We start from the raw sequence: 19,732 nt of genomic DNA, 5'->3' as shown, positions 1-19,732 counted from the left end.
CACAATCTCCCTCCATGGGGGATTGTAAAGTAATGCACACTGGAAAAAATAACCCCAATTATACATACAATATGATGGGGGCTAATAAGTAATGCACATTGGAAAAAATAACCCCAACTATACATATAATATGATGGGGGCTAATTTAGCTACAACTAATCAGGAAAGAGATCTTGGAGTCGTGGTGGATAGGTCTCTGAAGACGTCCATGCAGTCAAAAAAGCAAACAGGATGTTACGAATCATTAAAAAGGGGATAGAGAATAAGACGGAGAATATCTTATTGCCCTTATATAAATCGATGGTACATCCACATCTTGAATACTGCGTGCAGATGTCGTCTCTTCATCTCAAAAAAGATACACTGGCACTAGAAAAAGTTCAGAAAAGGGCAACTAAAATGATTGGGCGTTTGGATCGGGTCCCGTATGAGGAGAGATTAAAGAGGCTAGGACTTTTCAGCTTGGAAAAGAGGAGACTGGGGGGGATATGACAGAGGTATATAAAATCATGAGCGGTGTGGAGAAAGTGAATAAGGAAAAGTTATTTACTTGTTCCCATAATACAAGAACTAGGGGCCACCAAATGAAATTAATGGGCAGCAGGGTTAAAACAAATAAAAGGAAGTTCTTCTTCACACCTGTGGAACTCCTTGCCTGAGGAGGTTGTGAAGGCTAGGACTATAACAGGGTTTAAAAGAGAACTAGATAAATTCATGGAGGTTAAGTCCATTAATGGCTATTAACCAGGTGGGTAAGAATGGTGTCCCTAGCCTCTGTTTGTCAGAGGATGGAGATGGATGGCAGGAGAGAGAGATCACGTGATCTTTACCTGTTAGGTTCACTCCCTCTGGGGCACCTGGCATTGGCCACTGTCAGTAAACTGGGCTGTATGGACCTTTGGTCTGACCCAGTATGGCCATTCTTATGTGAGCATTCTTATATGTTAAGACTATAACTTCATAGAAATTGCCGATAGTGGTTCAGAGACAAACACATGAATATCTGAAAGATAGAAACATATATACAGGCTTACTGCTCATTCATCCATGCCTTTGTGACCTCTGACCAACCCACTCCAATCTTGGCCATTCTGCTTAAAGACTTCAGTGAGCCAACCAGAAAACAAGGAGTCTTTCCTCCCATCCAATTCTTTTTTAAAGTCCTGAGTATATTAAAGAACCATGACAAAGATCAGGCAGCCTTTCCTCCCTCCCAACCATGCTTGTGTCAGCAGTAAGAAACCTCCCTCTTCGTGGCAGCACTGGCAGGCCCAGGAGAAGCCCCCAGCATTCCTCACACCAATGAAAATACCAGAGGGAGAATCCAGAACAAGACCCAGTGTTTCTGGACAAGAATGTTCATAGTGCGCAGGATGGGAGAGGGGCTTGAAGGGGCTACAGGGGCATGGAGTGGTGGGCTTCTGAGATGGAAAGTTGCTTCTAGGATACAAGTGTGGGAAGTGTGTGTGTTTGTGAGGTGTCTGGGAAGATGGCGACCACCCTTAGGAACTGCAGGGACGGGTGTCATGCTAATGAATGAGCCACTGTATATAAAGCTATTATTACCCCAGGGATGCTGGGTGTCTCTAGGTGCCAGGCTGGCTCAACCCACAATCTCCGTGGATACAGCTGTGGCTGGGTGGATTGTACAGAAGGATGTTCGGAGGGCTTGCCCTCTCCTCTCTCATTGCCTGCACAATCCCCCTGCCCCTGAGAATTTTCACTAGTCAGAAATCCTGGGTTGGGGGAAGGTTCCTGCAGGAACTGCTGGGGGGCAGGGGAAGCAGAGAAAGTCATGCTGTTCTGCAGGGTGTTCTGAAATGGAGAAGAGGAAGGGCTGTGGCCCCCATCCACTCCCCACCACTCTCTCACAATGGCACAATCAGTCCAGAGCATATGTCCCTGCAGCCAGTGGTGTCTATGCCTCATTATGGTTCCTGCTCCCATGAGTTCTGGGAGTGAAAGAGTAGGGCCCTTAATCCCAGCAGCCCCCTTGCCACCTGAGGGAGTCCATCTCCTCCCTCACACATGCACCCCATCTGTCCCAGGTAGCACAACACTCCAGGCAGTGAGGGCAGCAGACGGAAGGGCAGTCCTGTGACCCCTCCCCCAACTAAGCTACTGCGGATGCTGGAGCATTGGCGAGAGAGTCCTCAGGCCTCTCCCTGAGGAGCATGTGTAGCAGGGCTGGCTCACTGACATCCCCTCCTCCCACTGGTTATAGGGGCACATCCTCTTCATCGTCCTCCTCCAGGTCCGTGGAGCGCAGGCTCAGGTCCTTGAGGATGTCTGAGATGTTCTCAGGAGCAGGGCCAGACAGCTCCATTTCCTCCAGCTCAGCGTCAGCAGCTGAGACAGAGTGCAGCCCCTTCCCCTCCTCAGGGAAGGGCGGGGGCTGTGGAGAGGGGGAACTGGAGGGCAGTGGGCTCCCCATCCCTGAGTTCGCAGCTCTTTTCACAGGCACCACACAGCTGTCCTGCCGCCTCCACACCTGTGGAACCTGGCTACTCTGCTCATTGCTGACCGAGGTCCGATTGATGTCTCGGAAGCTGGCGAGGGGTGGACGGAGGTGGACACCAGAGCGTGTGGAGCCCTCAATTGCCTTCTGGAGCTATTGGAGGGGCAGAAGGTCAGAAGAACAGAGAGGGAATTAAAGGGCAGCTCAAAAACCACAGCACAACAGTTCAGCTACTCTCCAAAATAAAAAGGCAGGAGACTAGCCCCTGGAGAGATCAGATTTTGCCTCGCTATAGTGCCTTTCATTCCACAGCACTTGGCAAACTCCAAGCCTCAGTGTAGCCACTGCTGGGAGGGACACTGGCTAAATGGATCCAGCACGGGCCACACAGGTAAGAGCCCGTCTCTCACAAAAAGGACTAGCAGATCTTTACTACCCATGTAAAGCAGACAGGCCCTTGGTTTGTTAAGGCTCCTTCTGAAAAACTCACATCCAGGAACACAATTTCTCCCCTCAGAAGGGAAAAGGGCTAAGTCAATGCTGCCAGGACTTGAAACTGGAATGCTAGGAAATGTACTGACTGCAGAGCTGAAACTTCCATCCCAAAGCTGGTTCTTGCCTGCTGTGGGATATTGCGATAACACACAGAACGTCTGGGGCTGAGCAGGAGGTGGGAGTGTCTGCATGAAAACTTGACTGTATTTACCTCTTCCAAAGCCAGCACTCCCTTCAGCTTCCCCTTACTGGTCACATAGGCATGGCTGAGGCCCAGCAAGGAGAACAAGGTGTGTGTCTGTGGGAGAAAACACAAGACAATCTCCATTACCAGTCACATAGGGCTTGATGTCCTCAAAGGCTGGGAATGAGAGTCTTGGCGCTAAGCCTAGGCCTGAGATCCTCTCCGGGCTCCAAAGCTAGGAGTGGGAATCCCAACTCAAATTCCTTCGGGTTTGGCACCACCCTGGTAAGAAGCTGCCGTAGGAGTGGGAAATCTAATGCTAATCCTCAGTGAGTAGCCTCATTGCACTTGCAGGGTGGTTGGTGGGACTCCGGGGGACCTGGAACTCCTGGTATATACCTGTAGTTAACCCAGAGCAGCAGTCCCATACATCTTAAATATTCCTTTTATTCCTGAGACTTCTAATCAGCCAGGACTCCCCTCAGGTCACACTGGTGCCTGCTTGGGGTGCTTTAGGGACACCCAGAACATTCTCACCCTAACTCACATCCCCACACCTGGCATATGGCTACGAGGCTGCAGATCCCAGTCCACTCAGGGACCAGTGCACAGTGGGGTAGATCCTGCTGTGCTTTGGGGCTGAGAGTGGATCCCAGCAATGATATAATCAGTGACAGACCCCTAATAAATAGAGTGATAAAGGCATGCAGATCCCATTGCACGCCCAGGCAGGGAGTGTCAGTCCCAGTATTCATGTGCTGGGATGGAGGTCCCGGGGCCCGGAGTGTGAATCCACCCCCAATGCTGCATGTGGATCTTGCAACGCTCAGATGGGCTAATGTAGGAAACCCATCATTACTGTATCATTGCTTTTACAAACACCTGATGTGTGGCTGCTGCTGCTGCACTCAGAGCCTAGGAGTGGGAATCCCAGTGCTAATGGGTGTGTATCTAGACAGCCCCCAGAGGCTGGGAGAGGGAATTCCAACACTAATGCAATGGCTGGTGGATCCTAGTGTGGTTCTCTGAAGCTATTTTATTAAACTAATCTGCTCATGTTCCAGGAGACTGCAGTCAGACACTGTGCTGATGGGAGTTCAGTGAGCTTCTCAGATAGAGACGGTGACAGAGAGAGAGAGAGCAAGAGAGAGAAAAATGCAAAGCAAGGGGAGGGAGATGGGGAGAGGGGAGGGGATGAGCCGTGGGGTGGGCTAGCACAGAGACAGACAAGTTGGAGAAGGATGAACAGTAGCTGGGAGGGAGGTCAGACCCACCTTGTGCAGGGAAGTCCTCTCCACTAGCTGAAAAGGGGAGGGGTCTATGCGGCAGCTGTCAAAGCACACTTCCTTATTCAGCTCGTCCTGCTCCCATGCATCTATCTGACACAGGGAAGAGGGGATCACACTCACAGTGACCAACACTGCTCCCAGCCCACACTCCAAGCCGCCCCAGTCTCCTGCTGCTTTTTGCCCATCCTCCCCATCTGCCGCCCTCAATATATTATTCCTCTGAAGTTTCCCATCCCTCCAGCATGAGTTGGGGCCTCCCCTTGGGAACGTGGTGATGCTGCAGCACTAGAGGTGCCATTGATTGACATGCCCCCAGCAAGGGTGACACAGTGAGAAAAGTAGCCAGGAAGGTGAGGGCTTCCCCAGTCCAGCTTAGAGGGGATGAGAGCGCCCTGTCTCTCCTTCCTGAGCTCTCCCTGCCCCAGTCACTCCAGGATAGTCTGCCCCATTTCCATGGGTTGAGGGAATAGTTTCTCTCAGGATGGCCTCTCCTTGTAGCATATGAGCATATCCTGGCCACTGGACCTTCCCAGGAAGGAGACAGCTTCCAGGGGTGAGAGGAGAGCCAGCCCCCCAGTTCTCATCCAGACTTACCTCCTCTGGCTTCATTGTATCTATAACCTCTACAGACTCCTGGAGAGAACAGAAAACAGAGCCACGGTCAGCGGAGGAGGACACAGCCCTAACTCCACAGCAAAATCCTGGAGTGCAAGAACCCCTTATTCCTAATCTCAGCTGTATCGCCCACTTTCCAGCAACTAACCTCCCTGCCCCCTTCCTCCGCCCACTCATCCCTAAGCCCAGAAAGTCGCCATTATACTCAGTGTCCCTCTCTTCCTGCTAGGGTGACCAGACAGCAAATTTGAAAAATCAGGATCGGGGGGGGGAGGATAATAGGAGCCTATATAAGACCCAAAAATCGGGACTCTCTCTATAAAATTGGGACATCTGATCACCCTACTTCCCGCTCACTCCTAATCCCCACTGTGCACCCCCCAGATACTCAGGGGCCCTCATCTTTCCCTGGGTGTCATTGTCATGGAGGGTGGAATCTGTGCACTGGGATGCTTCCGATCTGCACACTGGTCCAGGTCCTGGTTTGGTGTGGGGTTTTGCTTTGTCTGCTCTTGATGCCTTTTGGACAGCCCCCTTGGATCTGAATAGATCATCATGAAGCCTGCCTCAGAACCTGCAGTTTTCAGTCTGCTTCCTTCCCCAGAGCTGGTGAAGAGCTCTGTGTAGTTTGAAAGCTTGTACCTTCCACCAACAGAAGTTGGTCCAGTAAAAGATATGACCTCACCCACCTTGTCTCTCTCCGTACTGGCAGCACAGACAGCACCTAGCCAGCAGGATCCTCACTTCCCCATGCATGCCATGGCCATCCTCTTCTGCAGAAATCTCTAATCCTTTACCAGGAGCTCAGTGTAACAGAGTGAGGATTTTTCCTTGTTATGTTGTATGTTAGCATATGTGAGTCTTACTGTTGAGCCTATGTGAGTTTTACTGTGTGTGCCTCTGTTTCCCTCTGTGCTGCACCAGTGCCTAGGTGGTGGTGGGAATAAGGGTGTGTGACTTTGGCTGAGACCCTCAGAGGCAGGTGAGGCTGCGTCTGCTGCCTGCACGTAGGCTATGGCCAGTGCCTTTGGTAACCTGAGACCCAGGAGGGGAATGCAACCAGGTGACACATTGCCTGGGAAGCAAGACAAAGACCAGAAGGAGGAGCAATGGGGGTGTCTGAGGTCGGGTCGCTGGTAGCTGGGCAGTCTGCTTGGGGGGCTGGAGGTGGGAGTCCAGGGCATCTGGCCTGGGATTCCCCCAAGATGGACTTGGCTGAAAGTCACTGATTTCTGTGCTAACAAGTTCTGTTCTACACTGTGTTCCTGTCGACTAATAAACCTTCTGTTTTATGCTGGCTGAGAGTCACTGCTGACTGCGGATTTGGGGTACAGGGCCCTCTCACTTCCCCAGGAGCCGCACACGGGTGGACTCACTACAGGAAGCGCACGGTATGGAAGGGGATGCTGAATGCTGTAAGGTCAGACCCAGGAAGGTTGAAGCTGTGTAAACTTCTTGCCCTGGTGACAGGATGCTCAGAGAGAGGAGGCATGCTACCCCAAAGTCCTGACTGGCTTCATATGGAGTAGTTCCAGAGCATTGGTCAGTGACTTTTTAACAACTGGTGGGAGCGCTGGGATAAACTGCACCCGGTGGAGAGTGCATCCTGCAGTAAGTGACTGGGGAGCAGTAAAATTAAGGTGGGATTTGTGGGAGATAGGCGTGCAAAAGGCTCAGTGAGGAGCGGTTCCAGGAGGCAGAGGAGCCTACAGCTTAACCCCCGAGATAGACTGTGACCCCTAAGAAGTGCTGTCACACTGAAGGGGTTCCTCCCAGAGACTGTGAGGAGCTGAGAGAGCACAGGCCTGTGAGTCCCTGACAACTTGGGAACAGCGAAGAGATGGCCTATAACCATCTCCTTAAGAAGAGCATTGTAGAGTTGTGCAGAGAAAGAGAGGGCTGCGCATTGGAAAGTTCACCAAGGTCCAGTTAATTGCTCAGTTGGAAAAGGATGATCACTCTAAGGAACCGGTTCTTGACCCAACTGGGGCCACAAGAGAGGCTGGGAGCAGTCAGGCAGCGCCAGGACCCACATTGGTTCCTGATCCAGCTGTGGCCGCAAGCGAGGTTGGGAGCAGCTGGGTGCCCCTGAGACCTGCATCCCTGACCAGCAAGGGGTCTCCACCGGATTCCATGCTGGTGGATCTGAGAGGGATGGAATTGGAGCTGATATCGAAGGAGTCAGAGGACTGTGAGAGACAGGGAAGGCATGAGGCAGGACAGTAGGAGAGACAGTAGCAGCAGGAACTGGTGATTGCTGAGCTGAGAGGTAGAGGGACCTGTCCAGGGGATCCAGGCCCTGCTCCTGTAACAGTCGAGGATTTAATTTGAATTCAGGGAACCAATCGGCTGAGACTGAAGCGGTCAGTGTAAATGCAAATGGCAGAGAGGAGGAGTTGCTAAGCTCAGGTGCCCTGCCTGTCTGTAACCAGACCCCTGGAGCTGAGTGGGACAGTGAGATGCTCCCTGCCCCTTTGTGTGGGGGGGGAGGGGGGAGAGATGGCTCATGCTGGCTCTGATACTGTGAACAAAGCAGCAGGCTCGCTGCCTGCCCTCTCTGGGACAGCAGGGGTGAAGCTGAGCCCAGGGGAAAACTGATTTTCCATGGAAAGCTTGCTGAGCTCATGGGTCTGGCCCAGGAGAACCTAGCCAGGGCCCAAGGGAGGCAAAAGGTCTGGTATGACTCCGCACCTGCTCCTATGGCACTGGGGACCAGGTGAGGGGTCTCATCCCAGTGAGGAAGAATAAGCTGCATGCTGCCTGGGATGGCCCCTTTAAGGTCATCACCCAGCTGAATGAGATGAACAATGTGGTGGAACTGCCAAACTGGGCTCACAGCCACTGAGTGTACCATGTCAACATGAGTACCTAGTATTAAACGAGGATATTGATATAATAGGCATCACCGAAGACTGGTAGAATGAGGATAATCAATGGGACACAGTAATACCAGGGTACAAAATATATCAGAAGGACAGAACAGATCGTGCTGGTGGGGAAGTGGCACTGTATGTGAAAGAAAGCATAGAATCAAATGAAATAAAAATCTTAAATGAACCAAATTGTACTACAGAATCTCTATGGATAGTAATTGCATGCTTGAAAAATAAGAATATAGCAGTAGGTCTACATTACAGACCACCTGACCGGGATAGTGTTAATGACTCTGAAATGCTCAGAGAGATTAGAGAGGCTATTAAAATAAAAAACTCAAAATAATAATGAGGGATTTCAATTATCCCCATATTGACTGGGTACATGTCACCTCAGGAAGGGATGCTGAGATAAAGTTTCTTGGCACCTTAAATGACTGCTTCTTGGAGCAGCTAGTCCTGGAACCCACAAATGGAGAGGCAATTCTTGATTTAGTCCTAAGTGGAGCACAGGATCAGGTCCAAGAGGTGTATAAGCTGGACTGCTTGGTAATAGTGACCATAATATAATTAAATTTAACATCCCTGTGGCGGGAAAAACTCCACAGTGGCCCAACACTGTAGCATTTAATTTCAGAAAAGGGAACTACACAAAAATGAGGAGGTTAGTGAAACAGAAATTAAAAGGTACAGTACCAAAAGTAAAATCCCTGCAAGCTGCATGGAAACTTTTTAAAGACACCATAATAGAGGCTTAACTTAAATGTATACCCCAATTTAAAAAACATAGTAAGAGAACCAAAAAAGAGCCACTGTGGTTAAACAACAAAGTAAAAGAAGCAGGGAGAGGCAAAAAGGCATCCTTTAAAAAGTGGAAGATAAATCCGAATGAGGAAAATAGAAAAGAGCATAAACTCTGGCAAATGAAGTGTAAAAATTTAATTAGAAAGAACAAAAAAGAATTTAAAGAACAGATAGCCAAAGACGCCAAAAGTAATAGCAAATTTTTTTTTAAATACATCAGAAGCAGAAAGCCTGCTGTCCCAAATTGAGGTGTCATTAGAGGAAGTTTTAGAACAAATTGATAAACTAAACAGTAATAAGTGTCCAGGACCTGATGGTATTCACCCAAGAGTTCTGAAGGAACTCAGATGTGAAATTGCAGGATTACTGTCATCTGTAACCTATCATTTAAATCAGCTTCTGTACCAAATGACTGGAGGATAGCTAATGTGAGGGCAATTTTTAAAAAGGGCTCCAGAGGTGACCCTGGCTACTACAGACCCAATAAGCCTCACTTCAGTACCGGGCAAATTGGTTGAAACTGTCGTAAAGAACAAAATTGCCAGACACATAGATGAACATAATTTGTTGGGAAATAATCAACATGGTTTTTGTAAAGGGAAATCATGGCTCAGCAATCTACTAGAATTCTTTGAGGGGGTCAACAAGCATGTGGACAAAAGAGATCCGATGGATATAGTATATTTAGATTTTCAGAAAGCTTTAGACAAGGTCCCTCACCAAAGGCTCTTAAGCAAAGTAAGCTGTCAGGGATAAGAGGGATGGTTCTATCATGGATTGGTAACTGGTTAAAAGATAGGAAACAAAGGGTAGGAATAAATGGTCAGTTTTCAGAATGGAGAGAGGTAAATAGTGGTGTCCCCCAGGGATCTGTATTGGGCCCAGTCCTTTTTAACATATTCATAAACGATCTGGAAAAAGGGGTAAATAGAGAGGTGGCAAAATTTGCAGATGATACAAAACTACTCAAGATAGTTAAGTCCCAGGCAGACTGTGAAGAGCTACAAAAGGATCTCACAAAACTGGGTGACTGGGCAACAAAATGGCAGATGAAAATTAACGTTGATAAATGCAAAGTAATGCACATTGGAAAACATAATCCTAACTATACATATAAAATGATAGGGTCTAAATTAACTGTTACCACTCAAGAAAGAGATTTTGGAGTCATTGTGGATAGTTCTCTGAAATCATCCACTCGATGTGGAGTGGCCAGGGGCGGCTCTAGACCCCAGCGCGCCAAGCAGGCGCTTGGGGGGGCTCTTGGGGGGGCGCATTTGGCTCGGTTGCGCTGAGCCGGCATGCCTGCGGCTGCGTCCACCGGCGCGGCGAACGGACCTCAGCACGCGCGCGCATGACGCCGCCGCCGTCTTCCCGCTCCCTCTCCGCCGCCCCGAGGCGGTCGCGTCCCGGCTGTCCGGTCCGTGCCGGCCCGGGCCGGGGCCCGCAGGCATGCCGAGCGAGGAGCAGGGCCGCGAAAGGGGAAGAGGGGCCCGACCGGGGGACGGCGAGCGCCCGCGCGCTGCTGCTGCTTTTCCTACTTACTCCCTTGGGAGTGGCAATCAAAAAAGCAAACAGAATGTTGGGAATCATCAAGAAAGTGATAGATAATAAGACAGAAAATATCATATTGCCTCCGTATAAATCCACGGTATGCCCACACCTTGAATACTGCGTGAAGATGTGGTCCCCCCATCTCAAAAAAAGATATATTGGAATTGTAAAAGGTTCAGAAAAGGGCAACAAAAATTATTAGGGGTATAGAACGGCTTCCATATGAGGAGAGAGTAATAAGACTGGGACTTTTCTGCTTGGAAAAGAGGTGACTAAGGGGGGATATGACAGAGGTCTATAAAATCATGAGTGGTGTAGAGAAAGTAAATAAGTAATACTCCTTCTCATAATACAAGAACAAGGGGCCACCAAATGAAATTAATAGGTAGCAGATTTAAAACAAACACAAGAAAGTATTTTTTCACGAAACATACTGTCAACCTCTGGAACTCCTTGCCAGAGGGTGTTATGAAGGCCAGTACTATAACGGGGTTCAAAAGGGAGCTAGATGGATTCATGGAAGATAGGTCCATCAATGGCTATTATCCAGGATGGGCAGGAATGGTGTCCCTAGCCTCTGTTTGCCAGAAGCTGGGATTGGGTGACAGGGCATGGATCACGTGATGGTAACCTGTCTGTTCATTCCCTTTGGGGCACCTGCCATTGGCCACTGTCAGAGGACAGGATACTGGGCTTGATGGACCTTTGGTCTGACCCAGTATGGCCGTTCTTATGTTCTTATGGAGCCGTACTGTGACAGGGAGAGGCTGGTACTGGCCATGTGTGGTCAGTGGGGGAAGGGGGAAGATCCCCTGGTGGGTATGTTCTCTGAGACAGGAGCCAGCCCCTTGCTAGAATCAATTCCCTTCTCTGACCAGGTAACTCCTGCCCAGCAGGCAGAGATCAGAGAGGTGCTGCGTTCCTACTCACAGCTGTTTTCCAACCAGCCTGGGCTCACTAATGAAGCCGTCCATTGGATGGAGCCAGGAACCAGCTCTCCCATCAGGTGTTCCCCATTTAGAGTCACTGGGAACACAGCCCAAGCCCTGAAGAGTGATGTCAAAGACATGATGGTTTTGGGGTGATCCAGCCATCCACCAGCCCTGGGGCCTCTCCCATGGTGCTGGTCCCCAGGAAAAATGGGTTGATACCATTCTGTGTGGCCTATCGGAAGCTCAATGCCATCACCATGTCTGGTGCCTGCCCCATAACTATGCCTGATGAGATCCTAGACACCTTGGGGAGCGGACTCAGTACCCCACTACCTGGGATCTCACCAAAAGCTACTGGCAGGTGCCTTTGGAGCCAGATGACAGGTTGAAACCTGTTTTTGTCACCCCTTTGGGGCTTTACAAATCCCTGGTCCTACCTTTCGGCCTCAAGGAGGCACTGGTCACCTGCCCGCGCCAGATGGATCAGTTATTGAGGGGGATGGAGAATTTTACCCTAGCATACATTGATATTTGTGTCGTTAGCCAGACCGGGGAGGACCATGTGTCCCAGGTGAAGAGGGGCCTGGAATGCCTCCAGGATGCAGGACTGATTGTAAAAGCTGGGAAGTGCAAGGTGGGGATGGCAGAGGTGTCGTACCTGGACCACAAGGCAGGGAGCGGCTCCCTAAAGCCAGAGCCAACCAAGGTGGAGGCAATCAGAGATTGCCCTGCACCCCAAAAACAAGCCCAGGCCCTTTATAGGGATGATGGAGTACTACCAGAGGTTTGTGCCCCGCTTTAGCTCTGGGTCAGCTCCCATAATTGAGTTATGCAAGAAGGGTAAGCGAGACACGGTGGTCTGGACTGAGCAGTGCCAGAGGGCTCTCTGCACATTGAAGGAGGATCTGGTCAAGGGCGTGGTGCTGGTAAACCCAGCCTTTGATAAGCTCTATACGGTGTTCACAGATGCCTCAGACAAAGGGCTGGGTGTGGTGCCAATGCACACTGATGCAAACACCCCATCGTGAGCAGGAAGCTGCTGCCCCGGGAGCAGAGCTGTGTGGCCATAGAAAAGGAATGCCTCACCATGGTGTGGACTCAAAGGGCTGCAGCTGGATCTACTTGGGCATCACTTCATTGTGTACACTGACCACTTACCCTTGCCATGGCTGCACCAGATGAAAGGAGCCAATGCCAAGCTACTGCAGTGGAGTCTATCTCTCCAGGATTATGACATGGAGGTGGTCCATGTTAAAAAGAGTTCAAATGTTATAGCCGATGCTTTGTTCCATAGAGGGAGGCCTGAGCTTCCCCAGTTCACCGGCTAAAGTGACCCCACTCAGTTCGGTCTCAAAGAGGGGAGAGATGTGACGAAGTGGGGATTTTCTCTTGTTATGTTGTATGTTAGCATATGTGAGTCTTACTGTTGAGCCTATGTGAGTCTTACTGTTTTGCATTAATACTGTGCGTGCCTCAGTTTCCCTCTGTGCTGCACCAATGCCTAGGTGGTGGGAATAAGGGTGTGTGACTTTGGCTGAGACCCTCAGAGGCAGGTGAGACTCCAGCTGCCTGCATGTAGGCTACGTCCGGTGCCCTTGGTAACCTGAGACCCAGGAGGGGAAAGCAACCAGGTGACATATTGCCTGGGAAGTGAGACAAAGACCAGGAGGAGGAGCGACAGGAGTGTCTGAGGTTGGGTCACTGGTAGCTGTGCAGTCTGCTTGTGGGGACTGGAGGGGGGAGTCCAGGGCATCTGGCCTGGGATTCCCCCAAGATGGACTTGGCTGAAAGTCACTGATTTCTGTGCTAACAAGTTCTGTTCTACGCTGTGTTCCTGTCGACTAATAAACCTTCTGTATTATGCTGGTTGAGAGTCACTTCTGACTGCGGAGTTGGGGTGCAGAGCCCTCCGGTGGACTCACTACGGGAAGCGCACGCTGTGGAAGGGGATGCTGAATGCTCTGAGGTCAAATCCAGGAAGGTCAAAGCTGTGTAGGCTTCTCGCCCTGGCGACAGGATGCTCAGAGAGAGGAGGCATGGATGCTACTCCAGAGTCCTGACTGTCTTCATATGGAGTAGTTCCCGAGCACTGTCCCAGTGACTCTGACACTCAGCATCATTCATGCATCTCCCTGTCTGACACCACTGCCCCCACCCTATGGCCAAGATCTCTCAGAGGGAGCCTTCATTCCTTCACCTTCCCTCCCTCATCATAGGCGCCGACTTCTACTGGTGCCGGTGGGTGCTCGACCCCCCCCTCTGCCCCTGGCCATGCCCTGACTCCACCCCTGCCCCACCCCCTTCCCCAAAGTCCCCGCCCCAACTCCACCCCCTCCCTGCCCCTATTCCGACTCCTTCCCCAAATCCCGGCCTCAGTCCCGCCTCCTCCCCTGAATGTGCCACATTCCCGCTCCTCCCACCTCCCTCCCAGAGCTTGGTACAGCCAGGGCCGGCTTTAGGCCAATTTTCCCAATCCCCGGCGGCCCCGCGCCTAAGGGGCCCCCCTGTGCAAGTTTCTCTCTTCTGGCTAGAGGCACCTTTTTTTTTACTCACTCACCAGGCAGCGGTCTCGGTCGCAACACTTTGGCAGTGGGTCGGGTCTTGCTCTGGCTCTTTCAGCGGCTTTTGGCGCTGGTCCTTCAGTGCCACGAAGACCTGGGCTGGAAGCGAGTGAAGGACCCTGTCGGAGCAGTACAAGCTCCATGTGTTTTGATGTTTTTTTATTTTTTTTATATTTATATATATAGTCCCCCCCCCGGTACAGCTGTGTGCTGGCAGCAAGTGCTGGGAGGTAGATGGAGGAGCGGGGATGCGGTATGCTCTGGGGAGGAGGCGGAGGAGGAGCTGAGGTGGGGCAGGGCGGGGAGCTCGGCTGCCGGTGACTGCAGAGCACCCACTAATTTTTCCACATGGGTGCTCCAGCCGCGGAACACCCACGGAGTTGGCGCCTGTGTCTCTCATTACTGCACAGCTGAGCTCTCTGGGCCCCTAACCTGGGCAACGCTCTCCATCTCTGGTGGCCGGTTGTAATGGCACAAAAGCTGCTGGATCAGATGCCTCAAGCTCCAGAAACTCCTGGCTGCAGAAAGAGAAGGAACAAAGAGGAGAAAAAATGAGGACAAGTGAGAGACTAAACACAAGGCAGCAGGCCTATCCCCTCGCCCAAGGCAGACTGGGGAGAATTCGGAGTTAGTAGGAAAGGGCCCAGCCAGTCAGAACACACCATTCCACAGGTGACAGGGCAAGATCTGGGACAGGCAGGAATCAGTCACACTAATCCATGCAATATCCCCTACCTACGGAGGGGAACTAAACCTGCACACAGAGAGCCTTGGAGGGTGGCTATCCAGAGAGCAATGTTTCCAAGAAGGAGCCAGAAGCAGAGGGCCACTCACATGCAAAGTCCCAGTGCCATGCTGTTCACACAGAAAGGGTTGTGGAAACCCTGAGAGGACTTGTAAAGAGGGGTGATGATGTCCAGGGCTTTGGAGCTGTGCTCCGGCTCCGCTCCAGCTCCAGGCAAAAACCTGCAGCTCCACTGCTCCAGAGCTGCTCCACACTCCAGCTCCAGGCTCCGCTCCAAAGCCCTGATGATGTTAGAGGGTGAGGGTGAGGAACATGAGTCTGGCAGCATTTTGGTTAAATTACAGGGGACCAAAATGGATGCGGCAGGGGCAGGAATGTGGTTTGGGCAGCAGGGACAGAAAGGGCAGGATGGGATCTAGAGCTGCTGTAATAGACAAAGCAGCAGCTGAATTTGTCAACAGTCTGAATGTGAGGGGTGCAGGAGAGAGGGTCAAGGATGACACCATGGGCCTGAGGCTGGGAATGGAAAGGCCCATGGATTATTCATCCTGATGGGAAGGAGAAGAAAGGAGACATGATATTGCTATGCAGAGTTTAAGCTGATGGGGGAAGACCCAGGAATAAAAATGAGAGAGGGGAAAGCCCTGTTAGGGCACATTTGCTCCGTCCCCTCTTCCTCCTGCCACCTCAGGATGGCTCCCTGTAGCCTATTCTGCAGGGCTTTGTCTAGCCTTGTTTAAAATGGCTCAAGTGATGCCCCACCCCCATTTCTCTTGGGGTGACTATTCCCCAGACAAATAGACTTTTGCCATCTGGTAAGTAGCGGGATTAGCTGGTATACTGCTCTGCAACCACACTGAGCATATAAGGGACCCTATTGTGCCTTAAAGGCACTGGCCCACATTGGTAGTGCTGCAGAAAGGGGAGTGCGCCCAATGCTTCACCCCCAAAGGGGTGCAGTGAGGAAGTGCTCTCATCCCTGGCCAGCCAGCTTTACTGGCCAGAGTGGGCTGGAGAGTGAGACTATGGTCCCACCTCCCCTCTTCCCTTTTGGGCGGCCCTGTCTTCCTTGCTCACCCTCAGGGGCTGTCCACCATTAGGCTCTCTCTGTGCAGTTCAGGAGGCACAGAGAGAAACTACAACATGGAGGAACAAAAGTGATTCAGGGATCAGAAGAGAGACATGACTAGAGTCAGGAGAGCTCTGCTTATATGGTTCCAAACAGGGAAAGACAATATGTCACTGTACATACACCCCACGGATGGAGCTGGATCAGTAAAGATGTGTGTATACGTGGGGTAGGGAGGCTATTCAGCCTCAGGATATGGCACTAAGGAGATAGTCTAAGCTATTAAGGATGAAAATGTAGGGTAAGATGTCAGGACAAGAGTCTCCACATGCAGAACAATGTGGTGCAGGTGGGCAAGTGGTGGTGGTGGCAACTTCACCACAGGTTCTCTAGAGCTGGCTAGAAGAGATATTAGTGAGAAAGACGGTGTGATGAGTCCTGCAATGTGAGGGAGCCAGACCTGCCCAAGCTATCACAAGTCTACGAAAGGCTACAGAGGAAGCCACGTGCTTTTTGTATATGGTAACAAGGCACATTGCAAAGAGTAATTTCAACACAATCCCCTTAACATGAGGAGAGCAGATTGGCTCACAGCAGCCAGCACCTTCCCCACATCACTCATATACCCAGATACAGGGTCTCAGATACAGCTGGTCAAACCTCACAATTTTCATTTTGCAAGAAATTTCCACATTTTGAAATTTGTTTTCATTCTGAATTGGAACAAAACAAATATTCAAAATTTGCGTGCTTTTCCCTTGAAACAAATGTCTATACAATGTCCATTTTGGAAAATCTGCATTTCAGAAAGTTTGGGATTTTTGTTTTGGAACTGTGAATCTTTATTTCAAATGTCAAACTTTCATTTTGAATTTAATTGTATTTTTCATTTGTATGCAATTTTTACCTTACTTCCTGACATGTCAGTAGTAGTTGTGCCTAATATTGTTAAAATCATTAAGAGCAGCTGCTATTTTAAAAAATAAAATAGTTCCTCTATTATATTATGTCATATTATGACATGTCAATAACAGTAGTGCATTATATGTACTAGTCATATGTACAAGTTAGAACACACTATAAAAACAGTAAAAATAATATAAAAATAAAAAATAATAACATTTGAAATAAAATTTCAAAATGAAACAAACAAAATTTGTTTTGAAAAAAATTTCTGTAGTAAATTGTCAAAATTGACAATTTAGCAAAAAAAAAAGTTTTGTTAAAATAGTTTTTCCTGTGAAAATTTTCCAGCCAGCTCTAGCCTCAGCCCCTCACACTCACACAAGCAATAGGCAGTGTGGCTTTCCCAGTGTTGACTGGGATGTGGCAAGCTGGGGCACTCTGGAGGTCACCATACCTGGGGTTTCCTGGGGTCCCGGTGTTTCTGGCATTGGTTTATGAGGAGCCACTGGGCCATTGGGTTCCTCAGGGTGACTCGGAGCAGGAGAAGGTTGCTGAGGTGGCTACCAAAGGAAAGGAAATAAAACAAGAATCACCCTGAATAGCTCCTTTCCCTCCCTTTCCCAGGGCCTCTCTGTTTCTCAGGGCTCGTGTACGCATACAGTGCTGCTGTAGCGCATAGTGAAGATGCTGCATATGCTATCGGAAGAAGCTCTCCCCTCAGTGTAGGTACTCCACCTCCCTGAGAGCAGTAGCTATGCCAGCAATGGGAGAATCCCTCCCAGGGACATAGTACTGTCTACACTGGGACTTCAGTCAGTATAACTGCGTCACTCGGGGTGTGGATTTTCCATACCCCTGAGCAATGGAGTTATACAGACATAAATTTCTAGTGTAGACCAGGACTCTCTCTCTCCTCCACATCTCCCCACCTCAGTCTCTTCCCCACCCCCACCTCCCGCTTACCTCAGCCTTCTCCTCTTCATCTTCATCCTCATCCACGAAAGCAAAAGATTCGCGCTTCCAACTGGACATGGCTGCCCACTGGCCTTTGCTGTGCCCATCGTAGGGTGCCTCAGCCAGCTTCTGCTCCATCTCCTTGATGATGCGCAGGCGCCGCTCCTGGCCAATATGCCTCTGGAGAAGGGCCTGCAGCTCTGACCGCTCCACTGAGCCCAGCAGGATCATGGACTCTGCAGGAGGAGATAACATGGGGAGCCAGTCGAAAGACGGGTCTGAGCCAACGCTCCCTGCCCAAACTGGCCACGTTAGCCCTGAGGAATGGAGAGGGTGGTGTTTTTTTGGACAAGGCCATACAACAAATCAGCAGCAGAGCTAGGGTCACATCTCTGGTTTCCCAGGCTGGTTCCCTATCTTCCAAACTACATACCTCCAGAAACAGACTCTTTCAACTAAGGCAAGCTTCAGAAAAGGTCAGATTCCCCATACTGCTTACCTGGTGAATCCACTAGAGGCAAGGTCTTGACAGTTGTGCTCTGAAGCAGGGTCTGCAGGTCCTGGTATGTACAAGTAGAGGAGATGAATTTCACATCACAGACCATAATATCCTCAACAAAGATATTGTATTTGCTAGAGGAACAAAGAAAATAAAGAGAGGGGTTAACATATCATTCAAATATGTCTAAAAGAAAAACGTCCCAAAGAGGAAAACAAAACAAGAGCTCCTTTCAGATGTGTGCTTTATACAGCCAGATACATACTCGCAAGTGGGAGTAACTACAGGGGAAGTGAGACCTTCCACAAACCAACTGGGTTTCCACTCAGGCAAGGTTCTGCTCCCTCCCATCATGGATGAGCCCCTCCTTCTCCACTGCCCTCCTGCTTTTTCACAGCCTCCTCCCACTCTATTTATGTGTCTGCCACCCCCCATATTTGCTCCATTTCTTTGTGGCCAAGCCTATACCCCTTTGTTTCTCATTGCCATTTCTTCTGCTGTGTTTCCCCTCCTCTCCCCAATCCCCACTGGTGGTACCATACCTTATGTAATTCCAGCCCAGGTCGGGCAGGTAAGGCAGCTTCTTCATCTGGATGATGCTGTCATAGAGACTGGGCTGCAAACTCTGAGCCACCATGTTGGCGAGGATGACAGCAACCATCATGGGCAGGATGTGGGAGATCTGACCCGTCAACTCAAAGCAGATCACTGCTGTGGAGACGGTGTGGCTCACTGCTCCTGTCAGGGCTGCTGCACCTTTCCCAGTTGTGGGGGAAGAGGAAAGACGGTGTCATGTGGACCAGGGGATTTGTGCAGGCAGGGATAGAAAAAAGAAAAATGTGGAGACTCACCAATGACGGCGTATCCTCCAGGTAAGATTTTGTAAACAATGCCATCAAAGAGGATCCCATCAGGGAAGAGTGATGCCATAATTTCACCAACGAGACGGCCAAATGCAGCCCCTGGAAAGCATCACATGAAGTCACTGGTTAAGACCCATCCACCCAAAATGGCTGTGCTCTTCAGGGAAGGGAATATGTGTGATCTCTGCTGATAAAAGCCATTGGTAATATACTAGTGCTTATATGTTAAAACAAAAACTACATTATGATGGAGTTAAGATATAGATTTTGTATCAGCAATAAAAGGGCAAAAACCACTCCAGGGAGGGTGTATTTATCCCAAAACAGAAATACAATCCAGGAAATTCAGAACTAAGTTTACACTTAAAATAAATCCAAATATGTTCAAGTCTGAAAATGCACAGTTAAGCCACCCCAATAACCTTAACTCTGCACTGTAGTGACACCATGCAATGACCATACAATAATGATTACTATGAGTCTGTGGTCCCAGACTGGACAAAACTGATTTTTGGATCGTATTTTAAATGGTATCTATATAGTGCAAAGTTAAGGGTGTCCTGCGTGTCCAGACATGTTTGGATATCTTTTAAGTACAACCATAGCTGAATTTCCTGGCATTGCAATGCTTGGTTTTGGGATAATTACTACATTTTACTCTAAATTAAAATAGAACCTCAGCATTATGAACACCTCAGGAATAGAAGTTATTCATAACTCTGAAATGTTCGTAACTCTGAATAAAACATGATTGTTGTTCTTCTAAAATTTTACAACTGAATTGACTTGATACAGCTTTGAAACTTTACTAAGCAGAAGAAAAAATGATGCTTTCCCTTTTTAAACATTTTTTAGTAGTTTACATTTAACACAATACTGTATTGTATTTGCTTTTTTTGTTTTGTTTCTGCTGCTGCCTTATTGTGTACTT

The 19,732-nt window shown here is 49.5% G+C and overlaps 1 protein-coding gene across 1 annotated transcript in view; it reads right to left on the bottom strand.

The window, feature by feature from the left end:
• Positions 1–1,377: 1,377 nt before the first annotated feature.
• CLCN1 (chloride voltage-gated channel 1) overlaps positions 1,378–19,732 on the bottom strand; it is a 70,955-nt gene continuing 52,600 nt past the window's right edge. Inside the window, exons 14-23 of the mRNA XM_039495906.1 lie at positions 18,790–18,900; positions 18,481–18,694; positions 17,939–18,072; positions 17,449–17,675; positions 16,940–17,045; positions 14,198–14,283; positions 5,021–5,059; positions 4,412–4,516; positions 3,165–3,251; positions 1,378–2,611 (exon numbers count right to left, since the gene is read on the bottom strand). Of these exons, the coding sequence (XP_039351840.1) occupies positions 2,219–2,611; positions 3,165–3,251; positions 4,412–4,516; positions 5,021–5,059; positions 14,198–14,283; positions 16,940–17,045; positions 17,449–17,675; positions 17,939–18,072; positions 18,481–18,694; positions 18,790–18,900 (1,502 nt within the window). The 3' untranslated portion in view covers positions 1,378–2,218. The remainder of the gene's footprint in view (positions 2,612–3,164; positions 3,252–4,411; positions 4,517–5,020; positions 5,060–14,197; positions 14,284–16,939; positions 17,046–17,448; positions 17,676–17,938; positions 18,073–18,480; positions 18,695–18,789; positions 18,901–19,732) is intronic.

Source organism: Mauremys reevesii, linkage group 1, assembly GCF_016161935.1.
Source record: "Mauremys reevesii isolate NIE-2019 linkage group 1, ASM1616193v1, whole genome shotgun sequence".
In the NCBI taxonomy this organism is placed as follows: domain Eukaryota; kingdom Metazoa; phylum Chordata; order Testudines; family Geoemydidae; genus Mauremys; species Mauremys reevesii.
This window is presented reverse-complemented; position numbering and strand designations above follow the sequence as displayed.